General features: G+C 36.9%; 2 protein-coding genes across 3 annotated transcripts in view; both read right to left on the bottom strand.

Moving 5' to 3' along the window:
- LOC134741766 (nitric oxide synthase-interacting protein homolog) overlaps positions 1-14610 on the bottom strand; it is a 136566-nt gene that overhangs the window by 88148 nt on the left and 33808 nt on the right. The window lies entirely within an intron of this gene.
- On the bottom strand, positions 844-13941 carry LOC134741439 (calumenin-B). 2 transcript variants are annotated; one of them, XM_063674217.1, is made up of 7 exons: positions 13799-13941; positions 12648-12870; positions 5083-5242; positions 4516-4642; positions 4255-4376; positions 2893-3005; positions 844-2118 (listed from the first exon to the last, which is right to left on the bottom strand). In XM_063674217.1, the coding sequence occupies exons 2-7, from the start codon at positions 12857-12859 to the stop codon at positions 1893-1895; spliced, it is 960 nt and encodes a 319-aa protein (XP_063530287.1). In that variant the 5' UTR covers positions 12860-12870; positions 13799-13941; the 3' UTR covers positions 844-1892. The 2 variants fall into 2 exon arrangements, with proteins under 2 accessions (XP_063530287.1, XP_063530286.1); XM_063674216.1 differs by having other exon boundaries at positions 13698-13872.

The raw sequence follows: 14610 nt of genomic DNA, 5'->3' as shown, positions 1-14610 counted from the left end.
TGAATGCGGCCTGGAGGAAGGCACTCTTGATCACATCTTCTTCAACTGTCCAAATACTCATGCCAGTTTTTATGATTTTCTTCCTGACTATATTCAACGTCCTGTTAACATAAACCATATCCTTACTTTGGTTAACACTACCTTTGTTTATGTCCTTGCTAAGTTTATGAAAGATTTTAATATCAAGCTTTAGCTCCTTTTAAAAGTTTTTACCTGTTTGTTTTCCCAAACTTTCCTGTAATGTTCTTTAAAAAAAAAAAAAAAAAAACCTGATCCTGGCAGTCGGCTCATTACTTTCTATAGTTTCTATTGGTTTTTCTGGCCGTCCATTTTTTCTATTTTTATTCCTATAGTAGTTTAGATTCTTCAACCGATCAAGCATCTACACGGACTGGATCAAGTTCTGATACTGAAATTCTGCTCCCACAACCTTGATGCTGGCAAAATTGTCCCAATGGACAGATGCCATAAGAACCAAAAACTGAACTGAACTGAACCGCGACGTTGGTTGAAGTAGATAGTCGGATTTTCCACACTCATTTATTTTTCACACCTAATTTTCACTACACTTGCTCTTAGCGTGCTCTTAGCTCATAACTCATAAAGGAATTTGTATATACATAGACGTCCAGTCCAGGGCAATAATAGCTGAAATACTTTTAACTTGCAATACCATGCAATACTAACTTACCTTATAAATCTTATAATACTTACACGCTATTAATGGGTCAAAGAAAACAATTTTGTAAAAATATGTATTTATTTTCTGAAAGTACAGAATTGAAATTATTAGCGAACCCATACTTACAGAATACAACATCTGTTATTTACTTAATAAACTTAACAGTATATTAGCAAAAAGCTTGAAATAAATACGATAAATGCATATTTTACCATTATCACAAAATAGGAAGTTACATACATATACTATAAATAAATGAAATATTTCATATTGAGACTCACAATACATAAAATAAAACAGAATTACATTAGCATATGGATAGAAATTTATTAGAATAGTAACGAACTTTGGTCTTGAACTAAATCTAAACTTACAGCTATATTAGAGCCGAGTAGAAAAATATGGCAAAGTCATAATTATAAAAATACATGTTAAGTACTGAGATTGAGACTGCCAAAACGGAATGGATTAGAATTTTAATGTATAAAGCGTAAGTAATAAGATGCCCTTTTAACTGCCTTTTGAATTAGCTTTGTCTAAAAGGTCATGGCACACAGTGACTCTTTGCCTACGTTGCAGCCATCCTCGAGCCACAACATACTCCGAAACCACTTCATTAGAGATCCAATAAAGCAGTAAGTAGTAGCTGCAAAAAACCCCTGCACGTGAAATTGCTTGTACTTTTGTATGTTTTTATTTTACATTTTTATCATCCGCGAGAGAAAAGTTAATCATAACGATTAATCTTCCGTTTGCAACAGTTTCAACAGATCTACGATCACAATTTATAACGCAACGCTGGATTTAAACAATTTACTAATTGAGATTGGCACTATAAATAAGTTATGCTAAATTATCCTTTTCTAGGATTTTAGTAATTGTGAATTCGACAAGGGTACCAATTTTACTGTTATGCAAGTTAACGATCCGCCTGCAGATTTTAAGGTAGGTATAGTTTGACAAAAAAATCGCATTACCTTCTAACGAGTAACTTACAGTCGTGCAAATCGACGATGTGGCTCGAACGAAAAGATGTACAAGTCCCATATAAATCGTATGAAACTGACACCCCTCGTCACTAGAGCCACAGTTAATATAATTTAGAACAACATTCAGATAGTGCAGACCGTTTACAGACGCACGGGTGGGTTGGGTTGTCCCTCGGTCGGGTCGTGTTGTGGTTGTGTGTGCGAGTGTGAGTGAGACGGAGCTAGAACTCGTCGTGTCGGGCGAGCGCCTCGCCGAAGTCTGTGGCCTGCGAGCCCACGAAGAGGTCGTACTTGTCCAGCACCTCGGGCTTGCTGAGGCGCTCGTCGGCGTCGGCGTCCGCCTCGAACACCAGATGGCGCGCCTCCGCCTCCGCGTGGTCGAACGAGGGCGGCGCGATCCACTCCTTCACCTCGTCCAAGTCCATGTACCCGTCTTTATCTGTGTCTCTGAAAAGAGCAACGGCCGTCAATCGATCGCGCGATCTCACATTACGACTCACTTTTTTAATATGTATATCTCGGTTCCCGGTCATTCTTAGCCTCAGAATTCTTAGTTTTTTTTTACACACCACATTTTACGCGCATTATACTTGTATAACTAATATAGGTACTATAAAAATGGCAGTTCGATTGCGCCGATTTATCCAACCGATCTGGATGCTAGATGCTAGTAAATAACAATTACAAAGCAATATTATTATATTTATTTAAGTTTGGAATACTAATATACGATTATGTATTTCAATTTTTTTAATTAATATTGGAGTTAAATTGTATTATTAATGAAATAAAACTATGAAAAACGGATTATATCGCGTATATTTAGTATGTGGGTATTTTTGCACTTTGTAATTTTTCCTCAGTCACCCGTTGACCACGAACGCTGTAAAGGGTTCGAAACGTCGGGATGTATTATAAATTCAATATACGCGATATAATCCGTTTTTCATATTTTTATTTCATGAGTAACTATCGCGGTAACCGAAGACAACATTTTGTATTATTAAATTAATCTAAAAATCTAAAATAGTCAAAATATTTTGTATTAATGTCAATATCGTTGCATATTGACAATCCTGTGTCAACGCATTCCGAACAATTATGACGTCGAGAATCTTCTATAGGTACCTACATTAGTACTTAGTATTATTATAGACTTGTTTTGTCACAACTGGAATTCTGTTTTGTCAGCACTGCACAGAATAGAAATGGCAAACTGACCTGTAGCCTGCAAACTGCTCCCTCTCCTGTTTGACCCAGTCGGGCTCCTCCTCCTCGCCCTCCTCGGCCTGGTACATGTCGCCGATGTACTCGTCCAATGACACTTTACCGTCCTGTAACAAATAAAAACTGTATTTTAAAACAACAATTGTATTTATAAATAGTTACTACAATACTTGGAAATATGCAATATCATTCCTAACTGCCGCATCTAATTCAGACATTGGTTTCGATACCTGCTCCGTGCTAGTATAAGTACCTAATGAAAATCTTAGTACAACCTGTATCGACATCGACATCCATACTTATAAATGCTTTGTCTGTTTGTCTGTTACATCTTCACGCTTAAACCGCTAAACGGATTTAGTTTAAATTTGGCATAGAGTTTAAGTCCCGGGGAAGGACAAAGGATAGTTTTATGTCGGAAGTCATCCCTAAAGAGGGTAAAAAGAGAGATGGAAATGAGAAAATTAATGAATTGCCTGGTCATTGGTGTAAGCATATTATGGTCAAAATTATTGCCATTAGATTTTATCCAGGTGCTATACTTATTCTAACTGCTGGAACTAATTCCACGCAGAAGTCGCGGGCAAAAGCTAGTACATATATAATATAGTGCATAATTATCAGGCATCGTAAACGGCGAGCGAAATCCATTGAAGTACTAGGGTTGTAACTGGTTGTCATACGTCATTTCAATGGATTTCGCTCGCAGTTTACGATGCCTGATAATTATATATGACACTTGGTGGAGCTGCTGGGATGGCATTAGCAGTACGCCCAAATAAGAGTGAAACTCGTTTATTAACGCTATTTTTAGCTAACATATACTTGGCCCAACAGGCTCTTCAAACTACATCCCTTCGCGAAGTTGATTACGCGCCTAGCGTCAAGAAATATCATGTATCCCTAAAACATTTCAAACCCCGAATGTGCCAATGACAGTTAAAAAATTCTTCCAGCCTCCGCCCCCACCGCCATCTTGTCCTAAGCAAAAAGAAAATAAGTGCATAAACTGTAAAACCTAAACTCCTTCATTGAACTGTTTTTTCGAGCGCTTAGCCTAATAAACGGGTTTTAGGGAGCTACGACTTTGGTAACCCAAGCCTCACGAAAGACACTTTCGAAAACCGTTGAACATATCTGATAATGAGATGCATGGGCATTTTCACTTAACTGAGTAGTATGTGTACCATTAACGGCCGGTTAGCAAATCCCATAAATTTTGTTAGGAATGTGACGGTTAGACGTTACTGGAACACGACTTAAAGTCGCTATTTAAAGTACAAGTTAAAATGAAAACGCCCTTATATCGTTGCTATAGGATTTACGAATGGTCAGTAGCTCGATAACGGCATGCACCTTGTCCTTGTCGATGTCCTCGAGCGTCTCCAGCACGACGATGTCCCGCATGTTGGGGTGGTCCTCGGGGTGCAGGAACGACGCGAACTCCGTGCGGTTCAGCGCGTCGTCCGAATCCCCGTCTGAAATATAAACAACTCACTTACCCCTTATATTTAATCTTACATTACTAAGATTTCAAAGACATACTTTAATCAATCAAAGAGCGCATTTTGACTTATTGACATTATTGGAAGGAAGTAAGATTATCTGTTGACGCACCAGCGTAGGTCCAGCGCCTGCGGTCCCGCTTACGCAGGTTGGAGTACGTGAAGCCTTCGCTGTTCGGTGCCGAGAGCTCCGCCGGGGACATTTCTTCCATGAACCCGTATACGTTTTTCTGGTACGCCTAAAATTATTAACCAGAGGCTCATATAAGGCGGCTATGACTAGTGGCTCTGTGAATTATAGACTTCGCCAACCCCATACATAGCTCCGCCGTTTTTAAATAGGTATTTCCAAAAACTGATTCGAAAAAAAAGTCTATAAAATTATTGAACCTGCTCATCAAATTTCACAAGAATCGTTTGAGAAATGCGTCCAGGAGAGGAAAACATCCGGACTGAATAACGAAAGCATTGCTGCCCACGCTGAAACAGAGACCTTCGTTCTCACACGGTTCATTATGTATGATTGCAAGGCACAGTGCGACTGTGTTTGTAGCAAAAAAACGATTACGCCCAAACGAACTGTCAGAATGCGTACTACTATGCTTCTTTGAGTTCTTATTTTTCAGTTTAGTAGAATTACCTAATTTAAGTGATAATTTCACTAGTTTCTAGAACACACCTCCCAAGAAATGGTCTCGGCGCCCTGTGGGTTGTGCTGCCTCCAGTGGCGTTCCACGTCCTCCTCGATGTACCGCTTCTGCGTGTACCTGATCCAGTCTTTTAGCTCCACGAGGGTCACGAACCCATCACCGTCCACGTCTATTTTGTCTACGATCAGGCTGGAATAAAACATTGACATTTTAACATTATTCAATACATGAAAAAACTTCGAATTTACAAATAAAAATAGTTTATTATCATAAAGGTTGTTTACATGTGCATCAATATATCAATCAGACTCCAAACTAGGCTGAGCCTATATCTTGGAAGTCTGCGAGAGCGATTGACAATTATTTCCACATTATTATACAATTATACATTGCTTAAGAGGCCGGTGTCGATTTTAGTCACAAAAATGTAAAATTGATAGATTTAGCCGGTGAAATTGTACCCCTTTTGTTACCTAATTGAAATTACTTGACTGGTTTCTATTAGCGCATCTTCTTATCTTAACTTTTATCAGATCAATTTGTTGAAAACAGACTCACTAAATTAGTAATGTTTGCTTTTCTGATGGACGTTTAGGTAAACGCGCGTAAAGTACTGATTTTGTCGCTCTTATTTGTAAATTTCGTAAAGTTTGGACGGCTAAACATGGTAATTTTGTATTACACATATCCTGTACTTGACGTTTATCAGACTACATTTTTATTATTATGACTTTGAAGTAGTGTAAATGAAAGTTAGACGAAATCAGTTTTCTCCAGAAATTACTTCAAAACAAGTGACAATTTCTCTGAATATCGACTTAATTTCATCGTAATTTTGATACTTAAACAATCTACAACATTTGTTGAAACTATTCTTATACATCAATTTGTATAATTTACCACCATAAATTTTTGATGAATTTTTAAAAACTGCCCCTTCTTTTCATATATTACCGGTGACGCACGCTTGCGACCTCATTATTAAAAGGCAAGATGAGAAGACGTGCTAATAGAAACCAATACTTGTTATTTAGATATTACGTAACAAAACGTGTATAATTTCAACGACTAAATCTATCAATTTAAACTACGGCCTCTTAATACTAAAAGTAATTACTACAATATGATAGTGTTTATTTGTTTGCAGGACCAAAAAGAATGACCATAATACAATGAAACCTGGATAATTGAAATCTCAAGGGACCGGCTATTTTGTGTAAATTAGGTAACCAAGTTTTCCATTTAAGCAGGTTGTACCAAATATCCAGTGTAAAATATCCAGTAAATAAACAGTACCCCCCTTGAATTATTTCGATAAGAGCAATAATAAAATAGTAGTAATAAAACATTTTACAAACAACTAAGGCCTTACTACGGCCCTTCGCACACGGGGTGATAGACACGCAACATAAATTGGTTGGTGATTGGCTTTGCCAACTGTGACGCAACCCACGTTGCACTGTGTGAAAGCACGAATTTAATATTAGCTTTGAACCACAGATAAATTATGACCTCAAAATACGGCGTTAAGACGATAGTCGCTGATGTGTCCTTGAGCGTCTCAGCGTCTCTGTACCCGCACCCCGCTCACTACGATCGTACGTGAATTTCGTTTCGCGGCACCACAACGAGGTTCAAAGAATAAGCTACAGCCCAGAAGCGCGCGATTGGCGCTACTCGTATTTGTGTATCTTTTGCAGATATTTTGTCGTTTTAGTATGAGTAGATCATGCGTTTAGTGGAGCTCGTAAATTATAATAAAAATATATCCCTTATGCATTATACTTTACAAGCCTCAATTCTGCCGTCTCAAGGAAAAAAACCATAACTGACAAAAAGTAAGTTTCCAGAAAAAGCCAAAAAACTTTGCGCTCCTGTTCAAATAGGTTAAATTCTAAGTACAAAGTTGAAACTTTTGTTGATGAACAAAGTAATAGTGTAGAATTTTTATGCATTATAATTTATTCGATTATCTATTTATTTAAATAAGTTATTTAGAAAAAATAGTTACTACCTCGTAAAACAAACAGAATAAAAATATCTTTACTAAGATTAAATGACATAAGTGCGTACTTATGTTTTTTGTGTTAGTTTTGCACTACGATGTCTAAGAAATAAAAGCACAAGTACACAGTTGTGCTTGTGTTACTAATCGATCTAGAAGCTGAAAAAGCACAATTGGGTACTTTGTGGTTTTTTTGCTTAGTTAAAGTAATCAAATTATGATTTATCTCGTTAAAGGAATTCATAACAATACGATGAGGACTCAAAATTATTTATTAAAAGAAAACAAATAAGATACTTTTAGAGATCTTTGAATAATAATGTAACACAAAACTAAAATTAGCCACAATTTGATTGCACTAAGTAATTACTAATTCTTTGAGATACCCTTAATAATAGTAATAATGTAATACAAAACTCAATTACAATTAGATTCCACTAAGTACAGATGCTTTTAGAGATCTTTAGGTAATAATGTAATGAAACTGAGGTACAATCTAAATATCGATAATGTCACTACTAGAGGAATTTAAAATAAAAATTGCAAGTGGTAATACAAGAATTAACAAAGGATGCATTATCGCAACTCATAAAACAATTACGATCATCGCCAGGCTCAAATCCGAGTATCGTCGACTTACGAAAATTGCTTCCAGAATAAGAAAAAACCAAAAACATTAAGATGTCACACCAGTCATGCTCCCTATTACGAGTTTAGAAAAATTTAGTGGTGGAAAGTGGAGGAGTTACGAGGAACAACTGAATTGTTATAATTACAAGTTATTACATGACATTTCGGAAGAAAAAAAGGTCTCTCTCTTGATAACAAAATTAAATAGTAACGTTTATGACACATTGCCATTACGTGCTCCAAATATACCCAACCCAAATTTCGTATTCTAGACAAGCTAAGGGGCTTGATTAAATGTGCCAATTTTTATATGTGCAGGTTATATAAAGGTTTCAAGTTATGAAGGGGTCAAAAGTAGCTCGAAATGGTTCGTGTAATATTACACACGGTTGCTGCTTTTTCTTTTAACTTGGCTGGACACGCTGCCGCGTGTCTAGATGTTCCAACTAAACAGCTAAACAGCGTATCTAGAGAAAATGAAAAAAGAGCTCTTTTGTATTTGAACCAGGCTGGGGTAGTTTTAAAAAGGCAAATATAACCCTGAAACTGAAACCAAATGCCAAGCCAAAATTTTTACCTGCAAAAATGTCCTTTTGTATTAAAATCTAAGGTTGAAACAGAATGCGGTACACCAATACACGTTAACACTTCTCATGTTTTTCAAAATAGGCAGGAGTATTAATACGTGCGTACTGCGTCGTACTCGCAACCTCTTCCAAAGGAAAAAAACCGATCAAGCCGCGCGCGCCATGTGAACCGCTCGAAATCTGTCTTTGAGGAGACCGGAGGGGGACTACCTACTAGCCTGATAAAGCATAACTGACAACAATGTTTAAGAAATAAACCACAAGTTCACTGTTTTTGAAATCGACACTAAGCAGAAAAAGCATAAGGAAGAGTCATACGAGACAGAAAAAACATAACGTGCAACTTATGTTTTTTTAGGTTCCAAGAGTTATGGCTAATAATATTTTTTTATTAACAAAAATGAACATTTTTGTCAACTTAAGGGTTTTTTACATAGAAATTTTATGTAATACTAAACTATGGTTTTTCTTCTTATGAAATAGATGTTGGGCTTAAATTCAACACAAAAGGGAAAAAAACACAAGTTGTCACTTTAGTACTTTTCTGTCTATGAATATATACTTATGCTTTTTCTTTCTCAAAAAGGAACTAACTTTACCAAAATGGCGTGTAGTTATGCTTGTCTAAATCTTGACCTGTTAGAGATAAAGAAATAACTGCTAGATAGAAAAATCACATTTTTCTTCATGATTTCGAGGGTGTCAATAACTCAATTTCGCAAAAATTGTCACTTATGGTTTTTCTCCTTAAGGCGGCAGAATTAATTTGTGTCTTATCTGTTTCTTACAAATAAATACCTAAGTCAATTCGACAGATTAAGATTTATAGCTAGAGCTTAGTATGTACTAAATTGAGGCGTGCAGTGTGTTTATTTTATAGTAATTTTTTCCGTAATAATTAAATATAAATAATGCCATTAATAGTTAACTTATAAAATTAAGTACCTACTACCTAGTCTACCTACATATAAAATTTCGGGATTTGTTACCTACCTATTAGTGTTAAACTAGTATTATTTTTCGAAGTTCGAAGTTTTCTCAAACATTACGTTGGAAATATCATATTATCATTATATTACAAGCGCGCCACAACCAAATCAGCGCTCTGCAGTTATTTTTTTTTGCCATAATAACGGCTATGTATGATGAACCCTCGTGGACGTCAGCTGCCGCTCCGTTGGTGGATAAGAAATGGCAGCCAGCGAAACACGCAAAATAAAAATTGTCATCGCCTCCCGCTTGATACTTTGTCAGATAATAGTTTAGATACTAATGTGATTTAAAAAATGGTCAGCCGGTTGTATCTCGGTGGACCTTCAACTGGTCACATGAACATGTAAAAAAAAATATTTTCAGTCATCGCATCCCATTTCATATACTTTGTCAGTACGTTTGATTTTTTCCTTTCGCCTTAATTTATAGTTTTGCCAAAAAAAATACGACAAGCCGTTTTTGTATTTTTACTAAACGGCTTGATCAATTGTAAGAGTCATTACTTATAAATATTATAGTTTATACTTGGATTATGCCTACTTTCATTTATGATTAGCTTATAAAAGAATATCAATTGACTCTTACTTGCCACTGTTCATTTTCATCATCAACCACCACCAATCAATGGGAAATTACCCAATCTCACAACACAATTTTAAAAAAAATTAACTTTAAAATAAATCGAATTTAAACTATCATGAGACATATTAACTTAACTAACTTAGCGGTTTCACTCTCGTATTTTTAGTCACTCGCGCGACATGTTTCGGAGAGCCTAGATCTCCATTTTCAAGCACTAACAGTGCCTGAGTGAGTAGCGGTCACGACGGCACGGAAGGACGGGGGACAGTGTTAGTGCTTGAAAATGGAGACCTAGGCACTCCGAAACATGTCGCGCGAGTGACTAAACATACGTGAGTGACACCGCTAAGTTAGTTAACTTTAAAATAAATATCTATACACAACGTAAATTGATAGCCTATATTAATCAACTAATTATTATTTTGTTAGGAATCGAACTTTATTAAAAGCGTAAAAATGCGCATGTTAGAAAACTTTTATTTTTATATTTCAAATGAAGCTTTCTCAAACATAAGTGGAAATATTGTTATTATTTTCGTAATAATAGGCTGCGAAACACCGTGTTAAGCGCGTCAGAACCAAATCAACTTTCTGCAGTTATTTAGTCTTTGGCCACAATAACTCCAATTTTATTGCACTTGGGCTCAGCACAAGCATACAGATTACAAGGAAGGCACGGAGCGACGAGCGACACAGCCTCCTCGTCCCAAAGCTAGCACGCGACTGCCGGTGCCGGCCACGCCGTTTTCGAGCAACATACGCACGAAGTGTTGAATAATATTCGATTTCTTTAAAAAAATATGATTTTTTTTACATTATGAAACGTTGCATTTGTAGTGCCTGTTAAAACATTTATTCTGGTTTAAAAATAACTTTAATCGAATAAACCGTTTAGGAGATATAAGCAAAGTTAGTCGCAAAACGGCCTGTCGTAATGTTCCTTTTATGGAGAAACTATAAGTCACAGGAAAAAAGTCAAACGTTAGGATTGTTGTACATAAAATGTAGATTCATATATATTCTTTTCATAACTTTTTGTTGAACCGTTAAGAAGATATATACTCTAGAAAGTAAGAGTTTACGGCCAAAAATAGCGACTAGCGCCTTAAATCCCGCGATGGCCATGACCAATTGGCCATGCTCTGTAGTTTATCTAATTCATTCTAAATAAAACGAATAGAATGAATTTCCTATTTACAGCAACAGTAGTTCATTATACTCAAGTATCCAGTGTAAAGATAATCTATCAACGTGCTTATCTCCGCGAGCGAGATGACACGATTATCAAACATTCTTTTCACTTTCAAAAACGGTAAACATATACAGAGTGGCTAAAAAGTTAGAGCATTCCCGTTGCCAGGCAGGTTTTGGGATTATACTGAGCAACTTACTATAGGACCAACCACGAAGTCGCGAAAAAAATTTACCCTCCCATAGAAAATGGACCAACCAAAATGTATGCAACAGCCAAATTTTTTATCGTGATTTCGGGGTTGGTCCCATAGTAAAAGTTGCTCAGTATAACCCCAAAACCTCCCTGGAAACGGGAATGCACTTATTTTTTAACCACGCTCCGTGTAGATAAACATCCACAGCGTGTATCTTTGCCGGGCTTCTAAGGAAATTGCCGTTCATCTTTTAAATTGGAACAATAGGTTAACGACTCGGCGAGATTAAGTTTAGATAGTGATGTCAGAGTTGGTTCAGCTGGTGTCAGGCGGTTCATTACACCTTATTCAACTGGAGCTATTTAGCTTCATTAAGCTGCTTGTAAAAAAATAATGTAAACAATGAGTACTTATGGCGTTATTCATAAACGCGCTACAACCCTCAATTAGCTTTTAATTGTTTTTTTGTACTCGATTTAAGTATTCAAATGATCTGGGTGGGCGTTCCTTCGCAGGCTTCATTTCGTCATTTAAACTTTGTCATAAGACCCTCAAAGATCTATGTAAAACGCGGGGCAGCTAAATGAAAATCGGTTTTATGAGAATTTATTATATCATTACCTATTACGTGGAAAATGACATTTGATGCTTAATTCAAATGGTTTTTAAACTATTTTAAGGCGAGTCTGCAGGCTGCTTTGGGACTTTTTCGTTTCATTTTATAAAAGCGTAATTGCGTAGTCGTCAAAACGTCAAACTAAGAGTGACCGCCGCCCGCTGCCCGCCGCCCGCTGCCCGCCCCCCGCTGCCGCGTGCGTACGCGTCTTTCCGTTCCTTCCGCGTGCTCGCACGGTCAGATCGTATATCTATACAAAATATATAGAGACCGACACGAGAATGTTGTTCATACATAATGCGGGCTGCGTTCAATGGGGTTGGCAACTGTCACAGGTTTGCAGAGATGGCGCCATCATAGCTTGCCCCTTTTTCTATGAGATCTGGCTTAAAGGGCTGGCATCCAGGGTATTAAAAAAACAAAAATTTGACACAATACTAGGGATTGATAGGGCAAGCTATGCTGGCGCCATCTGCTAAACACTTTGACCGGCCAACCCCATTTGACCTGACCGCCGAGTACAATAAACAGTTATTTGCCTGTTAAGCTTTGATTAAATACAAATGATCTTACCTTCTTTAAATGCTAGAATTAAGTAAGAAAAAAATATTACATGTAAATCACTCAAATATGAAAAAAATTAAGTCCTTTACTAACATAATTGTAAATTTTGTGCCTGTAACTCGAGTACTTCTGACCTACTGAGAGTGGGTAAACAAACAATTTTTTTATCAAAATACCAACAAGTTAACATAATTATACAAAAGTCATTCCGAAATAAAAATAAACTTACCCAAGTCTCCTTTTGCTCTCTTCCGGGGGCAACTGATCAAAGGTCTTGGCCTGATCCTCTCCAAGGAATGCCTCATGATCAAACTGCTTGTTGTGGTGGTCATTGTTGAAGTGCTCCGCATCTGAGAGCTTGTCCATCATCCTTTTGGTGTCCTCTGGTACCCCAGCACAGGCGGCCGTCACAACCAGCAGGACAAACAGGGAGGTCAACATTTTACCTGGAACTTTAAGATAATTTGGTATTACCAGAACTGACTTCTCAGTTATTTTGGCATTATAAACTTTAATAAGCTTAATGAATCATTTTTCCATAAAACATGAAATTGTAAAAACCAAAAATAGGTGTATGTTACTTCACATTTCACAATGTTAACAGTAATGTAATTGTACTTAGACGCAAATAAACTTCAGCTAACAAATCTTTATTTTCGGCACTATAATTCTACTACAAACTACTACCATCGCGTTTTATAGTAATATTCTATGTATCAATCACTAAAAGAATTTGTTTTAGTGTAAAATCATTAGTAGGTAGGTAAGTCAGGTGTGTAGGTACCTGGGCCCTGTTGCATAATAAACTACAACAAATATTACAAGCAGAACTCCTTTTCTAATTCTACTTATTAGAAAAGGAATTACGCTTGTAATATTTGTTGTAGTTTATTATGCAACACGGCCCTGGTCTTCAAAAAGCTGGAGGTGTTTCTTTATAAATGCACATTAAAACATAATAAATAATTTTGTTACAGAGTTCCGTACCCAAAGAGTAAAAACGGGACCCTATTTGGGTACGGAACCCTATTACTAATTAGGGCTCCATACTCAAAGGGTAAAAACGGGACCCTATTCCTAAGGCTCCTCTGTCAATCTGTCTGTCTGTCACGGCTGTATCTCATGAACCGTGATAGCTAGACAGTTGAAATTTTCACAGATGATGTTTCTGTTGCCACTATAACAACAAATACTAAACAGTACGGAAACCTCGGTGGGCGAGTCCGACTCGCACTTGTCCGTTTTTTTTTAACTCAATAACCAAATCCAAAACACTTACCAAAATCTAATAACTATTTGCTTCTTAGACTTTTACACCCACACCTACTACAAATTTGGTAAATTATGATTCAATTAGTCCAACTGCTCCAGAACACTTGCCTGTAAACTGAAATCGCCACGTCAATGCAAGCCACGTAGCAACGGCCAACTATCCCGTAACCCGTTCCGTTTCCGCTATAGGAGACAATAAACAGCCGGTGAGCCGGCAACGCTGTAGGATATCGGGAGATAGGATGCAAATCAAATGCAGACCACAGACTTGTGAGGCTTGAGATAAAAGCTCGTTCAGCACAGATATATTTTGTGTAATAATTAATAAATGAAAAATAAAACGTTTCAGTGTTTCCTAACAATGCCGCAAGAAACGATATATTTTTTGTGCACTGTTTAGTATTTAAATATTCGTTGTTAATTCTTAGAGCATGTTTAAAAAAACATCAATTTTTTAAAATTGTATTGTAAATGTTAAACGTTGGTATGGTTATAGTATTTAAACGTGGATGTCAAAGAAAAATTTTTTATTGCACTGCCTATGGATGGTATAGAAAGGATGCCAATCTCTTATGGTAGAATTGTTGCAAAAATGACCGCTTTCAGCTTTAAATAATAGTTCCTAATCTCTCCGGTGGCGCTAGTTAGGCTCTGGGACATGAGTATAACATGAACCATATAAGGCAACAAATAACCCGACCAAATTACGTAGGTTGTTTTTGGTATTATTTCGGTGTATGGTGGCGCCGCCTAATTTTTTGATGGACACTTTTCATACATAGAGATTTGGCTCCTTTATATAGTCTCCATGGCACTGCCATTGGATCGGTCATGAGGAATGGGGGGAAATGACCGAACGGGATAGTCTTATGTATCTTTCAGTAGTAGTGACAGAGAGCAATATATTACTTTTTGTCTTT

This window comes from Cydia strobilella, chromosome 5 (genome assembly GCF_947568885.1).
Source record: "Cydia strobilella chromosome 5, ilCydStro3.1, whole genome shotgun sequence".
Taxonomy (NCBI): domain Eukaryota; kingdom Metazoa; phylum Arthropoda; class Insecta; order Lepidoptera; family Tortricidae; genus Cydia; species Cydia strobilella.
The sequence above is the reverse complement of the archived record's forward strand: the minus strand, read 5'-3'. Positions and strand labels throughout refer to the sequence as shown.